Below are 23,893 nucleotides of genomic sequence, written 5' to 3'. Positions count from 1 at the left end.
TCAAGGTGACATAGACACATTTAAGAAACACTAAAACTGGCCCTGGCCGGTTGGCTCAGCGGTAGAGCGTCAGCCTGGCGTGCGTGCGGGGGACCCGGGTTCGATTCCCGGCCAGGGCACACAGGAGAAGCGCCCATTTGCTTCTCCACCCCCACCCCCTCCTTCCTCTCTGTCTCTCTCTTCCCCTCCTGCAGCCAAGGCTCCATTGGAGCAAAGATGGCCCGGGCGCTGGGGATGGCTCCTTGGCCTCTGCCCCAGGCGCTCGAGTGGCTCTGGTCGCGGCAGAGCGACCCCCCGAGGGGCAGAGCATCGCCCCTTGGTGGGCAGAGCATCGCCCCTGGTGGGCGTGCCGGGCGGATCCCGGTTGGGCGCATGCGGGAGTCTGTCTGACTGTCTCTCCCCGTTTCCAGCTTCAGAAAAATACAAAAAAAAAAAAAAAAAAAAAAAGAAACACTAAAACTTGAGCCTGGGAAATTATGTTACAAACAATTGATAGTCATCATAAAGCAAGAGAAAAGCTCAAGATTGGAAAGGAAAATACGCATCTCTTCATTTGCTTTTTAAATCTCCTAAGTCTGAGGGTATTAAAACAAATTTATTGATATAGTCTAACTCTTTCACATTCTCATAAAATTTTTATAAAGAAAGAGAGGCAAACAAAATAGCCAAATAAGACAGCAGGTGTTTTGGCTCTGAAAACAAATTTGGAGATTAATAACTTGATAGTTAATAGTTTCAAGATTCACTCACTTACATAGAATTGAATTGTCTTTTTTTTTTTTTTTTTTTTTTTTAGAGAGAGAGAGAGAAGAAGGGAGAGGGAGAGGGTGGGTTTGAGAAGGATGGAGGGGAGGAGGGAAAGAGAGAAAGAGAGAGGGAGAAAGAAAGAGAAAAGCATCAACTTGTTGGTCTACTTAGTTGTGCCACTGATTGCTTCTCATATGTGCCCTGACCAGGGCTGGAATTGGCAACCTTGGGTTCAAGCTGGTGCCCCTGGGCTCAAACTGGCTACCCCTGAATCAGAATAGTGACCTGGGAGCTCCAGGGCAATGCTCTATCCAGTGTGCCACTGGGCAGGGGTTGAATTATCATATTTTACTAGGTCAAGGGAGAAGAGTTCATGTTGGAGTTCTTAGCTAACCTCAGAATGGAGTAACTGACGTACAGAACAAGAGAAAGCCCTGGCCGGATAGCTCAGTTAATTAGAACATTGTCCCCAAACACAAAGGTTGCTGGTTCGATCCCCGGTCAGAGCACATATAGGAACAGATGGCTGTTTCTGTCTCTCTTCCTTATTCTCTTTCAATAAATAAATTAAAAAAAAAAAAAGAGAACAAGAGAAGAAAAACCCATCAGACCAGAGGCATAATGACATGTACAAATGGGTAGTGATGAGGTTGGGAGGGATTTGACTGGCATGTTGGTAGACTATGGAGAGATGTAATTTAGTTTAAGGCCCTGACATGGTACAGATTGCAATCAACTAGCTGAGTTTCAATGTGTCTTTGCTACTCAAGATGAAAATTATCATGTTTAATTAGCCAGAATCCTAAGTTTTCAAATTCACTTTGTAGCCATTATTATCTTTTAAATTCACTACACTAAGCATATTTAAGTGGCTCTGGACAACATATAGCAAAGCACTTCAGGGACATAAATGCTGAAAGGTTTTCTGAGAGAGAAGATGTTAATGACATGGTCAGACAAAAGAAAAATATAAACAAGTCTATGTCATTCTCTACTTCTCATCTGTTCCCCAAACCCTGACTCTGAAGTTATTTATGACTCTCGAAACTTATTCACTTTGTCTATGCCCCCCCCCCCCCCATCAACCTATGCTTGTATGCATTCACGCAATGAGTTATTTACTGAGTACCTTCCTGCTGCCTGGGGCTGTACTATGCTTTCGGAAGTTACACTGTACAATAGTAGGAAAGGACAAAAGATAAACAAGTTAGAAAATGAATAAACTAACAATTACAGTTGTTGTGTTAAGAAGAAGAAAAAAACCAAAGTGTTTAACTAGCGACTAATGGGGGAGATCTATTTGGGATCCCGACAAAGAAGAGAGTTCCATTCGGATGACTCAAGTGAAGAACTACTAAAGCGGAGATACGTACAGGTGCACGGCGGCACTGAAAGCAGCAGCAGATGTCAAGGCACCAGAAACCAGTAATAGCAGCAGCTGTGATCAAGGGGGAAGGGGAGGAAATGGTGTTGCCAGAATCCAGAGAGAGCTGGAGCTACGGAGGAAGTGCCACCAAGCAGGACCCTTATGGGAAGAGGGTGGGCATGTACCCATAGCGGGAAGTGGAGAGGAAGGAGATGAGAAACAACCCAACCCCATTCTCCTCTCACCCTCCTTCCTGCTGGTAGTGCTTCCTGCTGGAAGAACCGGATCACGAGTCACCTGGCAAGGGAGCTTTCATTGCCCGTAGAGTTTGACTTCGGGGTTGAGACTGGATTGGGGAGATGAGTGGGGGAGGGGAGGATGGAGAATAACCAGGGTGGGGGCCCTTCTTAGGGAGGAGAGTCAGGAACAGCTTCTCTATGCAGCTGACATTTGAACTGCAAACCAGAGAGAAGGGCCCAGCGTGCCAGGAGCCAGTGGAAGAGGAATCCAGCAGCAAGGCCAGTGAGCACATGCCTTTGCCATTCTCCCTTCTCTGCAGCCCATGCTCAGTACGGACCCTCACCAGGGACATCTCCAACACAGACCTGGACAATCCAATGAACCTGCTATTAATTCGAATGTACACAGAAGGACAAATCAAGGAAGACACATATAAAAGCAGGTAAGGCCAGGCAACTGAAGCAACTATAACTCCCTTCCAGTTATACATCTTTGAAGAGTTCAAGCCTTCCACATTCTAAAATAATCTCATATCATGCAACTTGCGTACAAAATAAACATTTTTTTTCTCTTAAATGAAGAAATGCCATAAAGATTCAATTACAGTGTAATAGCAGCTAATGTATGCCCATAATTTAAACTCTTTTAGTGTTATATTTGCCTTCAAGTCACTGGATAAAATAGATATAAAAGAAATACTTCAAGCTTATTAATCCACATAGCTACTGAGAAATTATTTTATTTCTGTTGCCCAGAAACCATTTCTTTATATAGTTAAAGTAAAAATTTCAATATTAACATGATCACACTTAAATTAAATGACCTGACTTTTAAAAGCCAGTGTGCTGGTGCATTCAAGTTTGCTGGTAGGTTCAAGTTCACTGTGAGCCAGCCAAGTTCCTAACTGTCAGTATGCACTTGAATGGACACAGAGGGTTTTCTGTTGACTACTGAGGTTAGGCAGAATGACTTCCTTCCTGTAAGTCCTTCCTTCTTTTCGTATTCATCAATGGGAAAAAAATACCTCTCAAGGGCAAATCCCATGCAAATAATGAGGAGTCACCTGCATGTTAATGAGACTCACTATCATCTTCAAATCTAGCCACTTTTTTCTTAAAGGCCCTAAAGAAGTTCCACGATCTTGACAACAGTCCTAAATTTCTCTAGTGCCTATTCAATTTATTTCCTTGTTCTGTCCCAGATGAATATAAAAAAACAGATGGCAATAGGCCTTTTCTTTTCCATTTGTGACTCTTGCCAAGGCCATGAAAATTGTTGCTAATCATGGAGTTCAAAGCATATTATTACCTGTAGAAGAGGCCGCTGCACGCCCAGCACCTTCATGGTGTCTGCATTAGCGAGGATCTTCAGGGGGTCAGAGGTTTTCGTGACTCCTTCAATCTCCTTGTTGATCTCGGCCAAGACTTGATTGAGAAAGATGTTCTTGATGTACACAGTGAGAAACTCTCGGAGAGGACACTGTTTGGCTGGGCCCAGTCCCAAGGCATGCTCGATTTCCTGAATAAATCTGAAAGGCAAACAGGAAACTGGTCCTTAAATGTATCAGAAAAATAGTTATAGAAATACAGTAAAACCCATAAGGGTATCTCTAGACTTCGGCTATTTGTATGGAGAGAGGCAGAAATTCCCAGAATTTTTAGCAAGAGCAGGTCATCACTCTATAATCTTCATCTATCTATCTATCTATCTATCTATCTATCTATCTATCTATCATCTACCTATCTATCATCTACCTATCTATAATGGTCCTCTCTCTATATATAAATATCTACCATTTAAAAATACAAGTTATTTCACTAATTCAATAGAATTGGGATGAAATAGAAAACAACTTCTAAACTAGGGTAAAAAAAGGAGACATAAAATGTTTTTATTAATTCAAGAAGTAAATGACAATGTAAGCAGCAAAGGAAAGCATAATAAAAACAATTAGGGTGCAAATTTAAAAGCACACCCCCAAACATTACATACTTCTCACTGAGATCTTTATATGCATAGATAGAAATGTTGAGAGAGAGAGAGAGAGAGAGAGAGAGAGAGAAGTATATACTTGTAAGCCGTGATGATACATAAGTTGGGAAGTTACAAAAGGAAAGAACAAGATAGGAGGTGGAGACAAAGAAGGACTTCAACCTCATTTGTGATGACTTATTTCCTTTATTAAAAACACTTACAGCCTGACCAGGCAGTGGCGCAGTGGATAGAATGTCGAACTGGGACACAGAGGACCCAGGTTCGAAACTGCAAGGTTGCTAGCTTGAGTGTGGGCTCATCTGATTTAAGCATAGCTCACCAGCTTGAGCCCAAGGTCGCTGGCTTGAGCAAGGGGTCACTCGCTCTGCTGGAGCCCCCCAGTCAAGGCACATAGGAGAAAGCAATAAAAGAACAACTAAGGTACTGCAACGAAGAATTGATGCTTCCCATCTCTCTCCCTTCCTGTCCCTCTCTGTCTCTCTCTCTCTGTCACCAAAAATAAAAAATACGTAAATAAATTTAAAAACACTTATAGCATGTACAGAGGAGTGTTAGTAACTGTCAAAGCTCAGAGATGAGTGGGCAGGTGTTCGTACTTTTCTATACAGGCAGATCCTGCTTTGCATGCTTCTGATTATATACAAATCTAAGTTACTGCAGTTTAGTTTATAACACCTGTCCTCAAAAACCAAGTTGTAAATTCCAGTTACCACAGTGTATTAACTGTGAGTAGTGACATCAAGTATAAACTTTGAGGCTAGCTCTTCAGTTCAGTAAACGCTACATGGATAACTGAGGTTCATCATGATGAATGATCATGTCACTGCTTTTACCGTGTATCAGTGACCGATCACTGCACATCAGTTATTCAGTTCATGTACAGACAGCAAAGCAGGTAGTGAGTTCTTCGTGGCCCAGTGATAAACCCATGTGATATTTTACAGAGGATAATTAAAAGAGGGAATTGGCCAAAAAAGATAAAAGTATGGAAAAGAGCTAAAAGTGGTACCATTGGAAGTGAAATGTGAATTCAATGTAAATGGATTTATAGAAGCAATAGCTGACCATGGGGCTGTTGACACTACTCCCATTTGAGAGGCAAATGTAGGTGGAGTGAAGGTGAACCTGACCTAAATAACTGAGGAAAGTGGTTAAGACAAAAGGGATGAAGATGGGCCAGGGGAGCTATGTCAGAGAAAAGTTTCACATTATAAGAACTCTTTGAGATGTTTAATAACATTAAAAATCAAAGAATAAAATACTGACAGCCAATCCACACTTCGAAGGAGGTACGTCATTACTACATAGACAAGATGCTTGCTGTGGATCGTAAGCTATACAATATAAAGAAGGAGCTAGCCTGCCTGACCAAGTCGTGGTGCAGTAGACAGAGCGTCGGCTTGTGATGTAGAAGACCCAGGTTCAAAACCTCAAGGTTGCTGGTTTGAGCATGGGCTCATCAGCTTGAGCGTGGAGCCATTGGCTTGAAGCCCAAGGTCGCTGGCTTGAGCAAGGGGTCAGTCGCTTAGCTGGAGACCCCGGTCAAGGCACATATAAGAAAGCAATCCATGAACAACCAAGATGCCGCAATGAAGAATTGATGCTTCTCATGTCTCTTTCTACTTGTCTGTTTGTCTTTATCTCATAAAATAAAATAAAATAAAATAAAATAAAATAAGTAAATAAAAATGAGGAAGCATTGTTCAAGCTACTCTTGGTAAGATTTTAACAAAGAAATAAGGCTCTTAATAATGTTTCCAATGCCAGAGTGCACTAAATACATGATTGGTTTTCTTATTTTTTCATATCTGTATACACTTAAAACAAATAAGAGAGTTTTTAACATATTGACAACATTTTTAAAGTCATGAAAAAACTGTGATTTTCCCCACTAAGATGGCTTTGCCTGGTGATTTTTCAGTCCCCCAATGCCGTGCAAAGCAAGGGCTACCTTGTGCTTTCATTTTTTTTCTCCCAAAAAGTAGAAGGAAAATGAAACGAAATGAAATAAAGACAATAAAATGAATGACTAACTTGGAAGATATATTTGGAACTTATATCACAGAGGACAGTTGAGAAGAAAACAAATTTTGTAGAAAAATGACCAAAGGCCATGAGAAAACAGTTTACAGTAAAAAAAAGTACCATGGCCAAACATATGAAAATATTCTTAACTTCATTCATAATGAGAAAAATGAAAAGTAAACTATACTGAGATGTCATTTTTTACATCCAGGCATTGGCCAAATTCCAGAAGTCTGAAAACACACACAGTGAGCCTAAGCGTGGGGACAGAGGCGCTCTTATTGTTGATGGGAGTGGAAAAGAAGTACAATTCTTATGAAAGGCAAGTTGGTGTTACCATTCAAAATTACAAATGCATTTCTCTTTGACTCAGAAATCCTACTTCTGGGAAATTCTTCTGGCAGTCATAGCTGAACATGATTACATAGGTCAGTGTAGCATTGTTTTATGGCAAAAGACTAGAACCGACTCAAAAAATCCATCCGTTAGGGATTCCTTAAATAAAGTGGGTGTGCTACACACCGTGCGGCAACTTGAACACCCCAAGCACGCAAGCCTTGAGAAATTAACCTGAAAAGACCTCCAGGATATACTGTTAAGTAAGAAAAAAAACACAAAATGCCAATCAACTTGTATTTAGGAGTATTTACTACATTGACATTTGTGTCAGAACTATATTCCCTCATTTGTTTATTTTATTATAAAGGCACCCTGGGAAGACCCCTAAAAAACTAAAACCTACTGTATTAGTTACTTAAAAATAAATTAGAGGCCCTGGCCGGTTGGCTCAGCGGTAGAGCGTCGGCCTGGCGTGCGGGGGACCCGGGTTCGATTCCCAGCCAGGGCACATAGGAGAAGCGCCCATTTTCTTCTCCACCCCCCCTCCTTCCTCTCTGTCTCTCTCTTCCCCTCCCGCAGCCGAGGCTCCATTGGAGCAAAGATGGCCCGGGTGCTGGGGATGGCTCCTTGGCCTCTGCCCCAGGCGCTAGAGTGGCTCTGGTCGCGGCAGAGTGACGCCCCAGAGGGGCAGAGCATCGCCCCCTGGTGGGCAGAGCATCGCCCCTGGTGGGCGTGCCGGGTGGATCCCGGTCGGGCGCATGCGAGAGTCTGTCTGACTGTCTCTCCCCGTTTCCAGCTTCAGAATAAAAAATAAATAAATAAATAAATAAATAAATTAGAAAATATAAAAATCATCTGCAAACATCAGAGACTATATTCATAAATTGCTAATTAGACCGCCTTTAATTTTTGGTGTGTAAATGTTCCTTAAGTTTAGCTGTTTAGCCTCGTGAAGTTTCCTTCACTTAATAAATAAATCACGGTTAATCTTGCGTATCCCAGGTTAAAGAGTCCATTAACCTCTAGGATGTGTATGCGCGGTGGGGGGTGGGGAGGGGAGTGAGTACATACATGATTTCCATAATGAAAAAGTCCCCCAGAGCCTGACCAGGCAGTGGCCAGTGGATAGAGCATCGGACTGGGATATGGAAGACACAGGTTTGAAACCTCGAGGTCACCAGCTTGAGCCCAAGGTTGCTGGCTTGAGCAAAGGGTCACTCGGTCTGCTGTAGCCCCACCGTCAAGACACATATGAGAAAGCAATCAATGAACAACTAAGGTGTCGCAACGAAGAACTGATGCTTCTCATCTCTCTCCCTTCCTGTCTGTCTGTCCCTATCTGTCCCTCTCTCTGTCTCTGTCACACACACACACACAAACACACACACACACACACACACACACACACACAAATAAATAAAGAAAAAGTCCCCCAGAGAATGCAGGAGAAAAAGCAAACATGGAAAAGTGGTAAGAAACAGCAATGAGGCTTCTTAATTGATGTTATCAACATTTTGTTTTGCATGACCAAAAACAAGGTACAATGAATCCTTAAGAAGAGTAAAAGGAGGATAGGGAAAAATAAAGAAATAAAAGTAGACAGTTATCCCTGGCCATAATTTAAGATCTTCAAATTCCACACCTGCTACTCTGGCCCTTTCTGATCTCACACAACACACAGAGAAATCACTGCCCACCCAGGGCCATCTTGGGATCCTTGGTTGGCCTTTGGAAGAAAGCCAGTTATTAATTTGCTGATGAGTATACACAGCAAAGGCCTTTTTATTATTCTTTAATATTATAGGAATCAATCATTAGAATGCCAATTTATTCTTTTCAATAGGACTTAGAGAGTTTTCTGAGAAGTACTTCTTACATTTTCAAAGTCTTTAATATCACAACAGCATTTTTAGTGGTTAACCTGCTGCTAAAAAGTGACAGCTGGCTCTAAACGATCCCTGTTTCTGTTTTTTCTAGTTCCTTACTTGCCATCAGTGTCCCTGAAAGATAAAATTGCTCCGAACAGCACTGACGGGGGCGCTCCCAGCATTGCAGCTGAATGACTTCGTTCAAAGACAAATCATCGATTCCCTAAAGCACACACATCAATCTAAAATGGCACATCCAGGGTGATGCTGGCATCTGTAACTTGAGAGGACCCACTCAACATGTTTCCAAACCTGCTCGCAGAGCTGCAAGGGTGCTCATTGTGCAGAAAGCATGCCACACTTGAGAGAGGACAGAAGAGAAAAATTAGAGCTGTCTTGTCAGCATCGCTTTTTTACTCTAGTCAAAAATGCGGGGTAAATACATTAAACAGGCAGACTGCCCTTTCTTGGGCAGGAAGGACACAGAATAAGTTTTCTAGTCACTTGGAAGTAAACCAGAATCCTGGTCACTGCGAGGGGGGATAATCCAGGGAAGCCGAGTGGCCAACAGCAGAACTGAGAGTAGATATTCTGCGGCTGAATGTAGTCAGTCTCTCTTAAAAGAGGATATTCAGCCTCCCTTAATCTTAGTTTTGGATTCTGTAAAATGAATATGATAACACACAGGACTGTTTTCTTGATTAAATGCAGAAAGTTAAGCCCTCCGCACAGTAACTAAGGAAACGGTAGCTAATACAACTTGTATACTTGACCAAAGCCCCACATGGCTGGCCAGGGGCCATGTGTAAATTGCTTGAGCTGTGTCTTCAATGTGTGGTACTGGCCAGCACATAGTAGGCTTTCAGGAAGCACTTGGTGATGAAAGTGTTGGATAAAATAAGTAAACTTGGTCCTCTCACTTCGACCCATATTTTCTGAAACTATGTCATTGCTGACAAATAATACCCTTTTCACAAGAATTTGAACTAGAGGTCCAAATTTTTAAAAATTAAAGAAAAATATATAGAAAGAGAAATTGGCCCTGGCCGGTTGGCTCAGCGGTAGAGCGTCGGCCTGGTGTGAGGGGGACCTGGGTTCGATTCCCGGCCAGGGCACATAGGAGAGGCGCCCATTTGCTTCTCCATCCCCCCCTTCCTCTCTGTCTCTCTCTTCCCCTCCCGCAGCCAAGGCTCCATTGGAGCAAGGATGGCCCGGGCGCTGGGGATGGCTCCTTGGCCTCTGCCCCAGGTGCTGGAGTGGCTCTGGTCACGGCGGAGCGACGCCCCAGAGGGGCAGAGCATCGCCCCCTGGTGGGCGTGCCGGGTGGATCCCGGTCAGGCGCATGCGGGAGTCTATCTGACTGTCTCTCCCCATTTCTAGCTTCAGAAAAATACAAAAAAAAAAAAAAAGAGAAATTATCCCACACCTCTGCCACCCCAACAAGAACTCTCTCACCGAGAAAGTGCTCTCTAGTCCCTGCCGACATCCCGTGTTATTTTTTACCTTGTACAACTCACTTGATATTCTGCTCTTTCGCAGAGTATTACAGACTCATCTATTCCCTCAGGTTAACGAAAACCATGTTATTAAACCAAACATTCATCAGGGAGCATTAATGCTGCCTGCTGGTTTTATTATAGATAATCCTACAGTGAACATCTTCATTTTGCTTCTGGTGAATCACTTCCACAAGTGACAGGGAATGGCTCCTCATCGTTTTTTGTGGGTGGGTCTGTATTTTATTCCCCCACCTCCAAGTTCCCACAGAATACTGCCAGTCTCCTTTCACCTATTAAGTACTTTAAAAATGATCTGTTGAATGGGAGGCAGGAGAGAGGAAGGGTGTAGAGGAGACGCATCAAAAAAGCCCAGTTTCTCTAACAGTGTGCCCCATCCTCTCTCTCTACAGAAGAAAGAAAGAATTGAATTTGGAACAGTTGAAAGAATCTCATTAGGAAAGAAAACACTTCAAAGTGGAGGTGAACTCAGATGGAGCCTGTCAGAAGGGTATTATCTCATCTCGAGAAGTGCTCTCACATTAAGGATTGCCTAGCCTTGTCGATGATGAGAAGGCAGTCACAAAGCCCAGGTACATCTGCGTATTCGGGAAGAGAGAGAGCGAGGCTCTAAGGCAGGGGTAGTCAACCTATTTAAACCTACTGCCCACTTTTGTATCTCTGTTAGTAGTAAAATTTTCTAACTGCCCACCAGTTCCACAGTAATGGTGATTTATAAAGTAGGGAAGTAACTTTACTTTATAAAATTTATAAAGCAGAGTTACAAGTTAAAGCATATAATAATAATTACTTACCAAGTACTTTATGTCAGATTTTCGCTAAGTTTGGCAGAATAAATCTTTATAAAACAACTTACTATAGTTAAATCTATCTTTTTATTTATACTTTGGTTGCTCCACTACCACCCACCAGTAACGCTGGAACGCCCCCTAGTGGGTGGTCGGGACCAGGTTGACTACCACTGCAGAGGAAGGGTCTACACAATGCTGTACGCAGAGCATCTAATTACAGCACTTTGAGGAATCTTACTCAGATCAGCCTCCTAAACCGAAGGTTGTAAAAGTAGGAGAAACCAGAAAAACAAATGAGAGTAGGCAACCAATTCTCACTGCACTGGAATGTCTAAAGCATGGATGTTGTTTCTGACATCCTAATATTGCTGCCTGTAAATAGTTAACCAAGGGTTTTCTTTTCAGAATATCATCAACTAGGGGGCCTCCTGAAATATGTACCTATGTAGCACCAATGTTTTAAACGTCCTCTTTCTTATACAAGCAGGTGTCCTTTGGAATGCATGCACGAGCACCCACTGCCTACACTTACCCAGGGTTGTCAAAATTTTTATCTTGATTTGATTTCTATCCAGAGATATTATAAACAAATTAAAACTGCACACAGGCTCCTCAAGCCCTTGCTTAAACCAAGCCTCCTCATCGCAAATTCTACTCCATTGTAAAGCTCCAGTTCCTGCATGTCATCTCAGCCTAGAATTATAGCTGCTACCAGCTGGAAATAACCGTAAACAACAAGGGCCTTACTGTATTTTAGAAGTTGCAATGATATTTATTCATTGGAATAAAATATAGTTGCTCATAGCAAACATATCTTCCTTACACTCACACTCTAATGAATTCTTTTTGGTTCGATGGCCAACATGATCAGTAATGGGACAAGGCAATACCACATGCTTCCTAATGCTGCAGAGAAGAACACAGCATCACTCCTCTGGCACTCTTGCCCCAAATGGGTAACTGGATACAATCATCTTTCTGTAAAGTCAAAATACAAAATTAGATGTACAAACTCCAGGAAAATCAAATTCAGAATGCTGGCTTTTGGAGCACGAAAAATTCATCCATGTCTCTCTCGTGAACAGTGTGTGTTTACTGCTGATTAGGTTTTCAATGTGCACATTTGGATATAATCTGTATCATATAACATAACAATATTTTCATTCCTTTCACTTTGATATTTCCTAGCTTTATTGTATATTTACACACACGTGTTTTGATAGTTGAGGCTGAATAGTGTACACAAAATATTTACCCGGATGGCTTGGGGATTTCTCTCCTGATCCCATGTATTAGAACCAGCAGAAACATGTGACTCACCCCTCTTACTGTCTACCTTCTGTGGGACCCCTCAGCATATCATGTCCACTGATCGCTAATCTAGCCATGAATCTGCGACCATGCTAAGCCCTGCCGAGAAGCTCCAAATCTCTTCTACTGCACAACAGCTTTAAAGACATTTTCAGAAATCCGAACCACCTCCTTCCCTTCATTCAAGCTCAAGGTTTCTATGTGAAAAGTTGCATGTTTATAGGCCTACACAGGTTCTGCCTTGATCAAGCACCTTCCAAGGTAAGTTCCATGACCCCGTCCTCACTGTGCAGTCCTCTACCGTCACATTTAATGTCAGACCCATCTAATAATGTCATATGACACAGATATTGATACATGAATACACTAAAAACTCAATGAGCAATAAACAGTGAGGCCCTGTTCACGAGAGAGACCTAAATGAATTCTTTGTGTTTCAAAGGCCAGAATTCCGGCCCTGGCCGGTTGGCTCAGTGGTGGAGCGTCGGCCTGGCGTGGAGTCCCGGGTTCGATTCCCAGCCAGGGCACACAGGAGAAGCACCCATCTGCTTCTCCACCCCCCTCCCCCTCCTTCCTCTCTGTCTCTCTCTTCCCCTCCCGCAGCCAAGGCTCCATTGGAGCAAAGATGGCCCGGGCGCTGGGGATGGCTCCTTGGCCTCTGCCTCAGGCACTAGAGTGGCTCTGGTCGCAGAGAAGTGACACCCCGGAGGGGCAGAGCGTCGCCCCCTGGTGGGCGTGCCGGGTGGATCCCAGTCGGGCGCATGCGGGAGTCTGTCTGGCTGTCTCTCCCCGTTTCCAGCTTCAGAAAAAAAAAACCAAAAAAAAAAAAATACCCCAAAAAACAAAGGCCAGAATTCCAAAGTAGAATTTTCTGAAATTTACACCTTTGATATCATGCTTTTGGCTTTGTTTTATTTTATTTTTTTAGCAACAATGCAAACGAGAGCAGTAACCACAACCCTATATGGCATGAATGACACGTGAATTATGGAGAGGAAATAAAATTACATTTCCCCTCATATCTGGTAAACAGAAATAGTCTTTGGGCACAGGAAGAGAATGGAAGACTGAGTGCCAAACGGAGAACTGCCCCGACTGTCTGGCTCACGTACAAAGACGCCGAGTGGCGCTGATACGGAAGCCTGTGATGCCACTTTCTGAGCATCGCTCTCAGGGGAACAGTACACTTGTGTGAGTATTACTCCAAATCCCTGCCATGCTTGACTTCTATGAAAAAAGAAAAAAATCAATCTATAATCCGTAATAAAAGCCATTCCCACATGAACCCCTCCTTGCACAACAAATTATCAGCTGTACTCAGGGAAATGGGCCGTTGGAGTCAAACCCAAGTGACATCACAACAAAGGCTGGAAAGAACTCAGGTGCAGGAAGACGCCATCCCGCAGGCCTGGCTCTGTTAAGACACACTCCTCGCTGCTGTCAGAGGAAGCCCAGGGGAAAGCCAGGGCTTTTCTCATCCCCCAGCAGGAACGGGGCCATCTCGTTGCTCTGTTGGTGGAGACCAGATAGGGAACTGGAAATCCCAACTCTGCCCTTTAGAATCCTGACTTTGGGTGGCAACACTGGCCAAGCAAACATCTACCCCCAGCTGGCAGAACCCTAGCAGAACACCCCAGTTTCCCTGCAGCAGTGGTGCCTAAGAAAGCCAGTTAAGACAAAAGGTGTAAGACCCAAATCTTAGGGAAATGCCCAGGTTTCAAATGAAAATCATTCAAAATACCGAGAACCAGGAAGATATCAAACAGAATAATAATAATAAAAAAAGACAATCAATAGGCACTAACACTAAGATAACAAAGATTTTAAATTATCTGGCAATGTTTTTAAAAATACCACAATAAAAATCTTTCAAAGAACAATTATGAACCTGCTAGAAACAAACAAACAACAACAAAACAGAACAAAAAAGACACACTCCTTAGTCACTCACAGATATGACATTCAAAGCACAGAGCAAACTTATAGCAGATTGGGTGAAGAAAAAAGGAAGCCCATGAATTGATTGGATTATTGGACTTAGAAAAAGATTCTTTAGAAATGATTTACAAGGGACTCACTCAACAACAGCTGCAACCGGCATATTTAAGGTCATAAATCAGAGCAACATGAACACCGAAGAAAAATCCATAAAGGTTAATACACATTTGAAGCGCATTTGCCTCTTAATGCCTGGGAGGAAGTCATCGGCACATCAGGAAGAGGCTCCCCAACTGCCTGTAATTGTTCAGGCGGAGGGTAACTGCTCTCTGCGACGTCTGTAGAGAAAGATTTTCTGGAGAAAAGTGTAAAATAAGCTCATCGCGGCAGAGCCCAATCATGTCCTCGGCCCACATCCCTAAGAGACAATTTGCTGAACTAATGAAATAAAAACGTATTTTGGGTGCTCTTCTTTGTGATGAATAAAACGTATGCCCAGGACCAGATGAGAAAAGAGGCGAAACTCATTAAGGAAAGGGAGAAAAGAATATTACCTACCGAATTTGAACTCTGCAGGCTGTAAACAAATCTAACTTGAAAAAAAAATTTCAACGCGAGTATATTGCAAGTGATTTTTGACTGCGTTTTAAGTGCTCCCTCTAGACTGAAAAGCACTTTCGGTAAAATAAAGTATGCCTCTTTAAAATGACACCTGTTTAAAAAATTTTTTTTACCGTATAATTTGGAAACTGACATGATTCAAGCTCTAGTCCTTAACGTCAAGCCATCTTTTTGAAGGAAAAAAGAAAAAAAAAAAGCATATAAATAAATTAATAAATAAGAATCATGGATAGAAAATTCAAAGACAAAACGCTTCTCTTGCCTTTCCGACAGGCCTGGGATTCTGTTTTTATGCTTTCCATTTATCTTAGAGTGAAATAACCTCTCCTTTCATATCTCTTATAAAAGATAAGGTTGCCAGAAAAATTGTCAAGAAAACAATGCAAGGTATGAAAAAATGCCTCTCCTATTACCTGAAACTTATATGTAATATATATATATTAAGTATAGCCTGACCAGGCGGTGGCACAGTGAATAGAGCGTTGGACTGGGATGCTGAAGACCCAGGTTCGAGACCCCAAGGTCACCAGCTTGAGCGCAGGCTCATCTGGTTTGAGCAAAAAGCTCACCAGCTTGGACCCAAGGCTCAAGCAAGGGGTCACTCGGTCTGCTGAAGGCCCACGGTCAAGGCGCATATGAGAAAGCAATCAATGAACAACTAAGGTGTTGCAACGCGCAATGAAAAACTAATGATTGATGCTTCTCATCTCTTCGTTCCTGTCTGTCTGTCCCTGTCTATCCCTCTCTCTGACTCTGTCTCTGTAAAAAGAAAAGAAAAAAAAAAAAAAGATAAGGTTGCCAGAAAAATTGTCAAGAAAACAATGCAAGGTATGAAAAAATGCCTCTCGTATTACCTGAAACTTATATGTAATATATATATATATATATTAAGTATACTTTATGTTAGGTGTTCCACATCCCTTTGGCCTTTAGGTATCTTGATGGCAGACTCAGGGCAATGTGGCCAATCTACCTGTTATCTGAATAGAATCTGTACTAATAATTGCTTACCTCTACTGAGCTCTCACCGTGTCCTGATTGAAGAGCTTTATACGGAGTATTTTATGCAATTCTCACAATAACTCTATGAGTTCTGTGCTATGAATATCTGCATTTTATATATTCCGAAACTGAGCAAGTGAAAAACAACAACAACAACCCAGTAACATTAATAGCTGACAGTTACCTGTAGTTACAATATGCCAGCACTATTCTAAGGAACCACCATGCTTTGTATCACTTATCCGTCACAACACTATGAAGTAAAGGACTTTGATAATTGTCACTTAGAAGAAGAGATGGAGGCACACAAAGGTTAAGTTTGTCCCCAAGGTCATACCGCTACTAAGTGATGGGGCTACGATTTGAACCTGAGTGGTTTAGCTCCTAAGGCCATGCTACAACATATTCTTCTAACATGGCTGCCTCCCAAATGTTCACTCTTTGGGTTAGGACCCTCGAAGGGGGCTGGAACGGGGAGGACAATCAACAGAAGTCCACATGGAAAGCCCTAGAGTGAGGTCTGATGGAGTAGAACCTTGGGCAGATTCAGGGGGCCATAATATTGATAAATACAAAAACACTTGAATATACGAAAGACTGAATTATTTCTCTTGAAATGTAATAAATCTTATCCCATCCCCTGACTTTTTTCTGCAAGCTGCTGACCTGCATTTTTAATTGCCTGTTAAATACTTTCAACTGGATGTCCTCTTGATAATTCAAACTATGCCCAGAATAGAATTCTTCATAGTTGCTGTCCCATTATTAGTTCAATCCTCTATGTTCTCTACTTTTGTTACCATCTTCAATTCACTTCTCCTGGCCTAAATTTAATCATCTTCCATTTATTAATTTTAAGCTCGCTCCTCATATAAGAAGCTAGAGACATTCTCATTATATTGTCTTTTATGTACATGCGTTTATTCACTGTTCATGCCCTCATCTATGTAAAGAGATTTAGAGAGTGTCTACCTTACACCATGCACTGTTTTGGTGCTAATGCACTCACAAGGAAAGACTTATGGCCCAGGGACTGTCACACCACACATGACACAATGTGCCATCTCAATTTGTTCCATGCTGAAGCCTGGGCAGACACTCCTGTGGCTCCATTTGTGACATCCAGTAGGATAATTCAGGATTTTTTCCAATAAGATGATGTAAATGAATGGGCAGAACTTAATTTAAAGTAATTTCCTTCCCAGGCCTCCCTGAAATAATCACCTAACTAGTTTTTCCATCTTTAGTCCCTTCTTCCGTCAATTTGTATTAAATATATACAGCTATTACATTAACCCCACTGAGGCAGAGAATATATAACCACATGCAGTTTCCTGAATGAGCTCTATTCTTGTCCCCAGGTCTTTGCACATGCTGGTTTATTTGCCTAGAACATTCTCCTGTACATTGTTCCCCAACAGTCACCTATGACAGTAGCTTAAATACTACTGTCTCCAGGAAGCCTTCTCCCTTGAGTCGAGGCTGAATGTCCTTCTGTTTTCCCCCCAAAGCACTCTAGGTCCACAGAAAATCCCTGATGGGCTAGACTTCCTGCTAGTTTGTAAACATTCTGAGGAGAAGAAATGTGTCCTGCTCATTGTGGACAGTGTTTGGCACCTAGCGGGTATCAAGAAATAAGCCTAACATATTTTCATTTCTACTCATCAGCAAGCTTTGCTGTCTGTGCACATCCTACGTGTGCATGCACACACACACACACACACACACACATGTGCATGTGCACGTGCACACACAAATCCCATGCCTTTTCTCATGATGCCTCTGTGGTCTGCATCCTGGCATTATCTGAATCATGGGATAGAAACTAAAGTGAAGACTTGAAAACTGTCGATTTCTCTATAAACTTTCTTCAAGGACCCATTCAAAACAAAGCTCACTCACTCGGAAAGTTTTCCCTGATCTCTTTCAATGACTTTATTAATTCGAATGACCTGATGCGTGGCACAGCCTTAGTCATGTCCCTGTGTGCTTTCTTTCTCCTGTTAGAATTAAGCTCCTCTGGAGCAGCCACTGCACTTTGTACACACCTGGAGCCCTTAACGCAAGGTCAAGGGCAGTGGACATGGCTCACACATGCTTTAATCAATGAGAAGATATGGCTCGATCCCACATTACTTAGGCTTGCCTTGAAAGGGTTACATTACACAGGTTATTATTTAAGGCTCTGTTTTAGAGAATAAACATGGCTGGCTAAACAAAGTGTGGAAAATAAAAAAGAGAGAGTAAAAGAACAAAGACAAAGCTGTAAGTGAAACGATGCAAGTTCTGTGTTAAATGCATCAATGAGGTATTGTTGGGCCAACCACGAGCAAATCAAAGTCCGCTCACATCCCTGGGAACACAAAATTCGTGCATGTGGCCTGGGCTGAATATGTCTTGAGTATCAATGACAGAAGTCAGAGACTGGAGGTATTTCATGAGTCAGAACATGAGTCATAAGCCTGCTGGGATCGAATTCCAGTATTTTTGCTGGAGGGGACAGGCTGGCCAGTTGGTTCTCCCCTTAACTGTTCCTCAACAGTATAGACTTTTTTATACTTAATAAATGAACGCTTTGGGAAGCAGTTTGAATGATCTCTAATGAGCCTATTTGGCAGCTAATCTTGTTTCTGAACTCAGTTTACGATTGTTTCTTATCCTACATGTATGTTTATTGTCATGCAGCTGCCAGCCAGCCTGCATGCACAATGCTCTAACAAAGAATACCTGAAGAACAGCGAGAGATCCCCTTGCCAACAATGATGACAGGTGAGTCTCAGACATTTCTTGGCCCCTACACTTTTCTGCTTTTATCTCCTTTATTCACATACTTGATTATTTCAATTAAGCCATGATAATCTCCTTGTATCACTGCCAGATCCTTTCTCTGTACTCCCATCCACAATTTCCCAGACCAATATCTATAATTATCTTGCAAGAATATTCACAAAGTTATTTTCCATAATGGCTAAAACAAGTTCTCCCAAAATTTACCCCCTGCAGAGCTCTTTCCTATTTGAAAGAGATTATTGGCTTTCTAGAGTTCCGTGTTCGGCTGTCTATTGTCATATTGCACGCTCAGGGTTTCCATGTGACATAGCAAAGTTGCAACAACCTTGGCTTCGTATTGAAAGTGAACGAAGCTAAAGAGTCTCCAGCCATTTCAGCTGGAGTCTACTATTGTCCTCCTTTCCTCCCAAAGGACTCTGAGGCGTTTCCTCTCTCTTACTTTCATAAAACGTCCACTTATTATGTAGAAATTAAAGACTTTATAATTCCTACCATTCCATTTTATTCAAGTTTTCACATCCTCTGTAAAGCTAAATAAATGCTAAATATTTTGCTAACAGACTCACAGACCAGGCGAATAAAGCGATGGTTGTCAGAGGAGAAGTGGGCAGGAAGGACAAGAGATGGAGGGGAATAACAGGTACAAATTTCCAGGTATAAAATATATGGTGACCGGCCCTTGCCGGTTGGCTCAGTGGTAGAGCATCAGCCCAGCATGTGGGTGTCTGGGGTTCAATTCCCGGTCAGGGCACACAGGAGAAGAACCCATCTGCTTCTTCACCCCTTCCTCTCTCTCTCTCTTCTCCTCCTGCAGCCATGGCTTGATTGAAGTGAGTTGGCCCCAACACTGAAGATGGTTCTGTGGCCTCCAAATTAGGTGCTAAGAAGACCTCGGTTGCTGAGCAACAGAGCAACGCCCCAGATGGGCAAAGCTTCACCCCCTAGTGGGCTTACTGGATGGAGCCCAGTCAAGGCACATGTGGAAGTTTGTCTCTGCCTCACCTCCTCTCACTAAATAAAAAAAATATATATATATGTATGGTGACCGAAGAGGATTTCACTGTGTGTGGTGGACACACAATACAATAGACAGATCATGTATCATAGAATTGTGCACTTGAAACCAAATATAATTGTATTAACCAATGTCATCCCAATAAATTCAATTAAAATATAATAAATAAATCACAGGGATGTAACATACAGCATAGGGTATATAGTTGACAATAATATTGTGTATGGTGAAAAAATCCTGTCAAAGAGTCTGAGCGGCAGAAAAGTGTAGATAATTACATATGTATATGGAAAACACGGAAAGAAATGCCTCCTGTCTAGCTGATTGCTTGCAGGTGAATATCTAGCAATCATACAGGCGCTGTTGGTGGAATATGCAACATCTTCGGTCAAAATCTAGACTCTACAAAAGAATTGCAATGACAATATTATTAGTTTCTACAGAAGTAGTATTTCTTGGAATTAACTAATGTGGATGACTAATGTCTAAAACACATAGAAAACAGCTGCCCATCGGACAGGGTCTAATTTCATTTACTCTGCTCAGTGAGTTACACCCTTGGGCTGATTGTAGTTACTACCACATTCCCCCATGTATAAGATGCACACTTTTCTGAAAAATTTGGGGTCCAAAAACTAAGTGCATCTTATACAGTGGTTATAATTTTTTTTTACTTCCATTTCCTGCTTTTTTTGCTCTTGTTGAGGAGTTGTATGAATTTTATAATGAATAAACCTTGAGTTCAATAACTTTATATAATACATTCTTTTTCAAATTTCGGGCCCCAAAAATAAGGTGCATCTTATACATGGGAGCGTCTTATACATGAGGAAATACATTAATTGCAGCTGATATGAGAGGGACAGAAAAAGCCCATAGAAGTAGTTCAAATATTTTTTAAAAAAACCCAAGATAAGACCTGGTGTAATCTGAGAAATGTCTCCTGTTTTCAAAACAATGGAAAAAAATATAAGAAATATGTGTTTTGTCATAGCACAAATATGAAGTACCTCTTAATGCAAAAATTATTTCAGCAAACTCTGTCTCATATGAAACTTGTGAAAACACTTTTAGCCCATCAGACCGGCAGCAAGTTCCCTCTGCTAGTTTATTTTCCACAGGATAGCAGACATAAAAGTGTCCATTTTTATGAGGTTGACAATGAAAAATTATGGCCCCAGGCAGGGTAGCCGCAGGCACAAGAGTTAGTTTTGCATTCAGCATTTATGTATTCAGATGGTTACTATGTACACTCATATGACATGTTTTTGTATCATTTCCCACATGCATATTTTGTTTTGGCAGCTATATAACAAGCTCCTTTTGGACAGGACGTATTCATTACATTTCCTCTTCTCTTTTTAAAATAATCATCTATACAAGATCCCAGAAATAATCCAAAATATGATTGCTGAACCTCCCAAACATCTAGCTAATTAATTAATCCAACTAGGGACGCCCAGTCCAATAAGTCAAGTGGATAAGTGCTAATTTCTCCTAACGACAGTGCATGTTAGCCCTCACAAAGGACTTCTGTATTCTTGAACCTCACTCTGCTCTGGGGGCTCTTTTGACAGGGATAGTTATTTGCATTTTACAAATGAAGAAATTGGACTTCAGACAAGACAAGTAATTTGCTGAAGGTCACACTGCTGTCAAGTTAAAGACTGTATCTTGAACCTAGACCTGGCTCTTAATTAGTTTGCCATTGTTCTATACCAAATTCTAAAAATGGTGAAGCCCACGTGCATTGGGATTCAGAATAAGGTAAAATAAATGATCACAGATTCAAAAATTCTAGAATTTTTTCAATGCGCTCATTTCCAAAGGTGGAAAGGCATGTTTTTTCATGACTAAGTTTTAGATATTCTGGTAATTTTAAAAAACAGTGGCAAACTAAAATACATACAGTTTTGTTGGAAAAATGAGTGGGCAAAATGCACGTGTCAGGAGGAGTGGTGTGACAGGAGCCTCTATCCCTGGTGTGTTTACTTCTATCACAAAGTACTCTGGCACGATGCCAATGCCACACACGCCCAAGGATCTGCGAGAGACCTGGAAATTTGTAAGACTTGATCACAACATTGGGCCAAGCACAAAATCTCTACCTTCTGCCCCTTGGTTCAATGTCCTATTTTTTTAATGACAAAAGTAGGAGAGGAATTAGAATTAGACTTTGTGGGCTTCTCTTGAAACCAGTTGGCCATTTCTCTCAATAGCACAACTGCCTTGCTAATGATATTAAACTTGTTTTAACTAGAGGATGATTTCATAGCACAACCCCTCACGACTTCCGTTCCCCCTAGCTCCATCCTTCTGTAGACGCAAACCAACACTCATTTCCTTCATGAAAGCCAGATATAAAATTAGGGCTGCACAGTAGGGAAAAGCACAAGGGCTTTTGTTTATATTGAAAAAAAGAGCCCCTTTTTGACAATCTGAATCTTCCTAATACCTAGTGAAATATTTATTAGAGTATCAGCACAGCAAGCCAGGAAATCTTATTTGCATTCATTTGAACCATAAATAATTGAAGGTAGATTTCATTCCTTAAGTCATGGTTCCAGAAAAAAGAAACCCTCAATAGCATAATGAAAAGAAAAAGAAAAGAGGGAGGGAGGGAGGGAGGGAGGGAGGGAGGGAGAGAGAGAGAGAGAGAGAGAGAGAGAGAGAGAGAGAGAGAGAGACCATTAGTGAAGTAAAATGTATTAAATGTTGAGGGCGGTAGATATTTTGCATACCTGTGAACTGCATGGATTATTTCTCAAAAATAAATAATTCATTATCCTGTTATATTCACCTCACAGTAAAGATGACAGGACGTGACACTGATAATTTTTCTTATTTCTGTTGGTCAGGATTATAGGGACTATATCTGTGCTATTCATCAGGTTGAACCAGAAATTAATTCTCAGCAGACCTGGGTATCCATTTATTTACTCAGTGACCAAGCATTTAGTGTGCTGACTATATGCTATGAGCCATCAGATCATAAGCATGAAAAATGCACAAAGAATAGAACTTGCTTTTAAGAGAGCTCAGGCTAAAGCAATGCTGAATCCAAACATATTTCACACCCAAAGCCACTGAGCCAAGGGAAAGAACTTAAGAATTATACTCTGGGCAGGCTATCAGGTTAAAGATACAGACCTTTTTGTAATCTGCTTGCACACCGATCCCTCTACAGGACTGCAGGTTCTGGGAGGGTAGGACGCTGGTCCGCTTTGTCACTGCCTTCTCCTCAGTGCCTTGTGCAGGGTGTTAGCAGAGGGCCAGGGCAAACTTCCTGAACGACATAGTAACGAAGTCGGTTCTGAAAATGGTCCTGATGTAAACCAGGCAGCCAGGGCTGAGTTTAGCTGAGCGTATGTAGAGAGAATACACATTCATCTGCTGTTGGCCAGTGATAACGATCATTTGATGCTGTCTCTTCTCTACCCCTGACAATTAGAGCTAACCTCACGTGGGCAAGCTCTAATGAATTCATAGTTCCGAGTCTCTACCTTTAGAAAGTCTTCAGAAATTACAAACAATATTGCTTCTAAGACAAATTATGTCTCTTATTAGCTGGGTACGTAATAGTGTCGGGGAAGGGAAATAGGACTATTGATTATTCATAAAGAACAAATACAAGAAACCAACAAGAGAACATAAGCATAAGTGGATGCTACTAAATAACGTCCAGCTCACAGCCAATAAGAAAATAATTTCCAAATCCGGTCCATGCCTCTCACTCATTGCTCCCCTTGGAAATCAGCACAGGAATAAATAGCATTGATAAGAAACAATGAGCATTGTCAAAGAAAGAGAGCCGCTATCATGCTCTCTAATCATCCTGACCCCACACGCCATGCCTGAATCACTGCCCCATCCCCACGCCCAAGTATCTGGTAGGTGTCTGCCATGCATATTGTGGCTCTTGGACAGTTGTCGACATAACAGTTCTTTTTTATCTGAAAAATGATGGGCTCAATCAACTTGAGCTGCAAGTTGAGCCATTCTATGCCCCGAGGTAATATACATAAATTATAACAATGGAAAGGACCAAAATATGAGACGATCTTAACAATTTTCTGTCTTGCTCTCCGACTTGAGAAGTTATACATGCTGGACTCTTTGTAGTATAGTTACTGAAAACAGAAAATGCTTGTCTGTTAGGTCTCCTCACTGAGGGAAAAAAGGTTAATTAGAAGTCAACACTGTTAGTTACTTGGGTCACTGCTTGAAAGCAATGACCAGGGGATGTCCATGATATGTTTCTATAAGTGAACTTTCTTTTCACTATTGTTCCTAAGATTGTTTGAACTTTTGCAACAAAAGAAAGAAAG

The 23,893-nt window shown here is 41.7% G+C and overlaps 1 protein-coding gene across 1 annotated transcript in view; it reads right to left on the bottom strand.

Annotated features, from left to right (window-relative positions):
* The window catches only part of EXOC4 (exocyst complex component 4), a 701,469-nt gene that overhangs the window by 198,287 nt on the left and 479,289 nt on the right, over window positions 1-23,893 (bottom strand). The window contains exon 11 of the mRNA XM_066362739.1: window positions 3,662-3,881. Coding sequence (XP_066218836.1) covers window positions 3,662-3,881 — 220 coding nt within the window. The remainder of the gene's footprint in view (window positions 1-3,661; window positions 3,882-23,893) is intronic.

This window comes from Saccopteryx leptura, chromosome 2 (genome assembly GCF_036850995.1).
Source record: "Saccopteryx leptura isolate mSacLep1 chromosome 2, mSacLep1_pri_phased_curated, whole genome shotgun sequence".
Lineage (NCBI taxonomy): Eukaryota > Metazoa > Chordata > Mammalia > Chiroptera > Emballonuridae > Saccopteryx > Saccopteryx leptura.
This window is presented reverse-complemented; position numbering and strand designations above follow the sequence as displayed.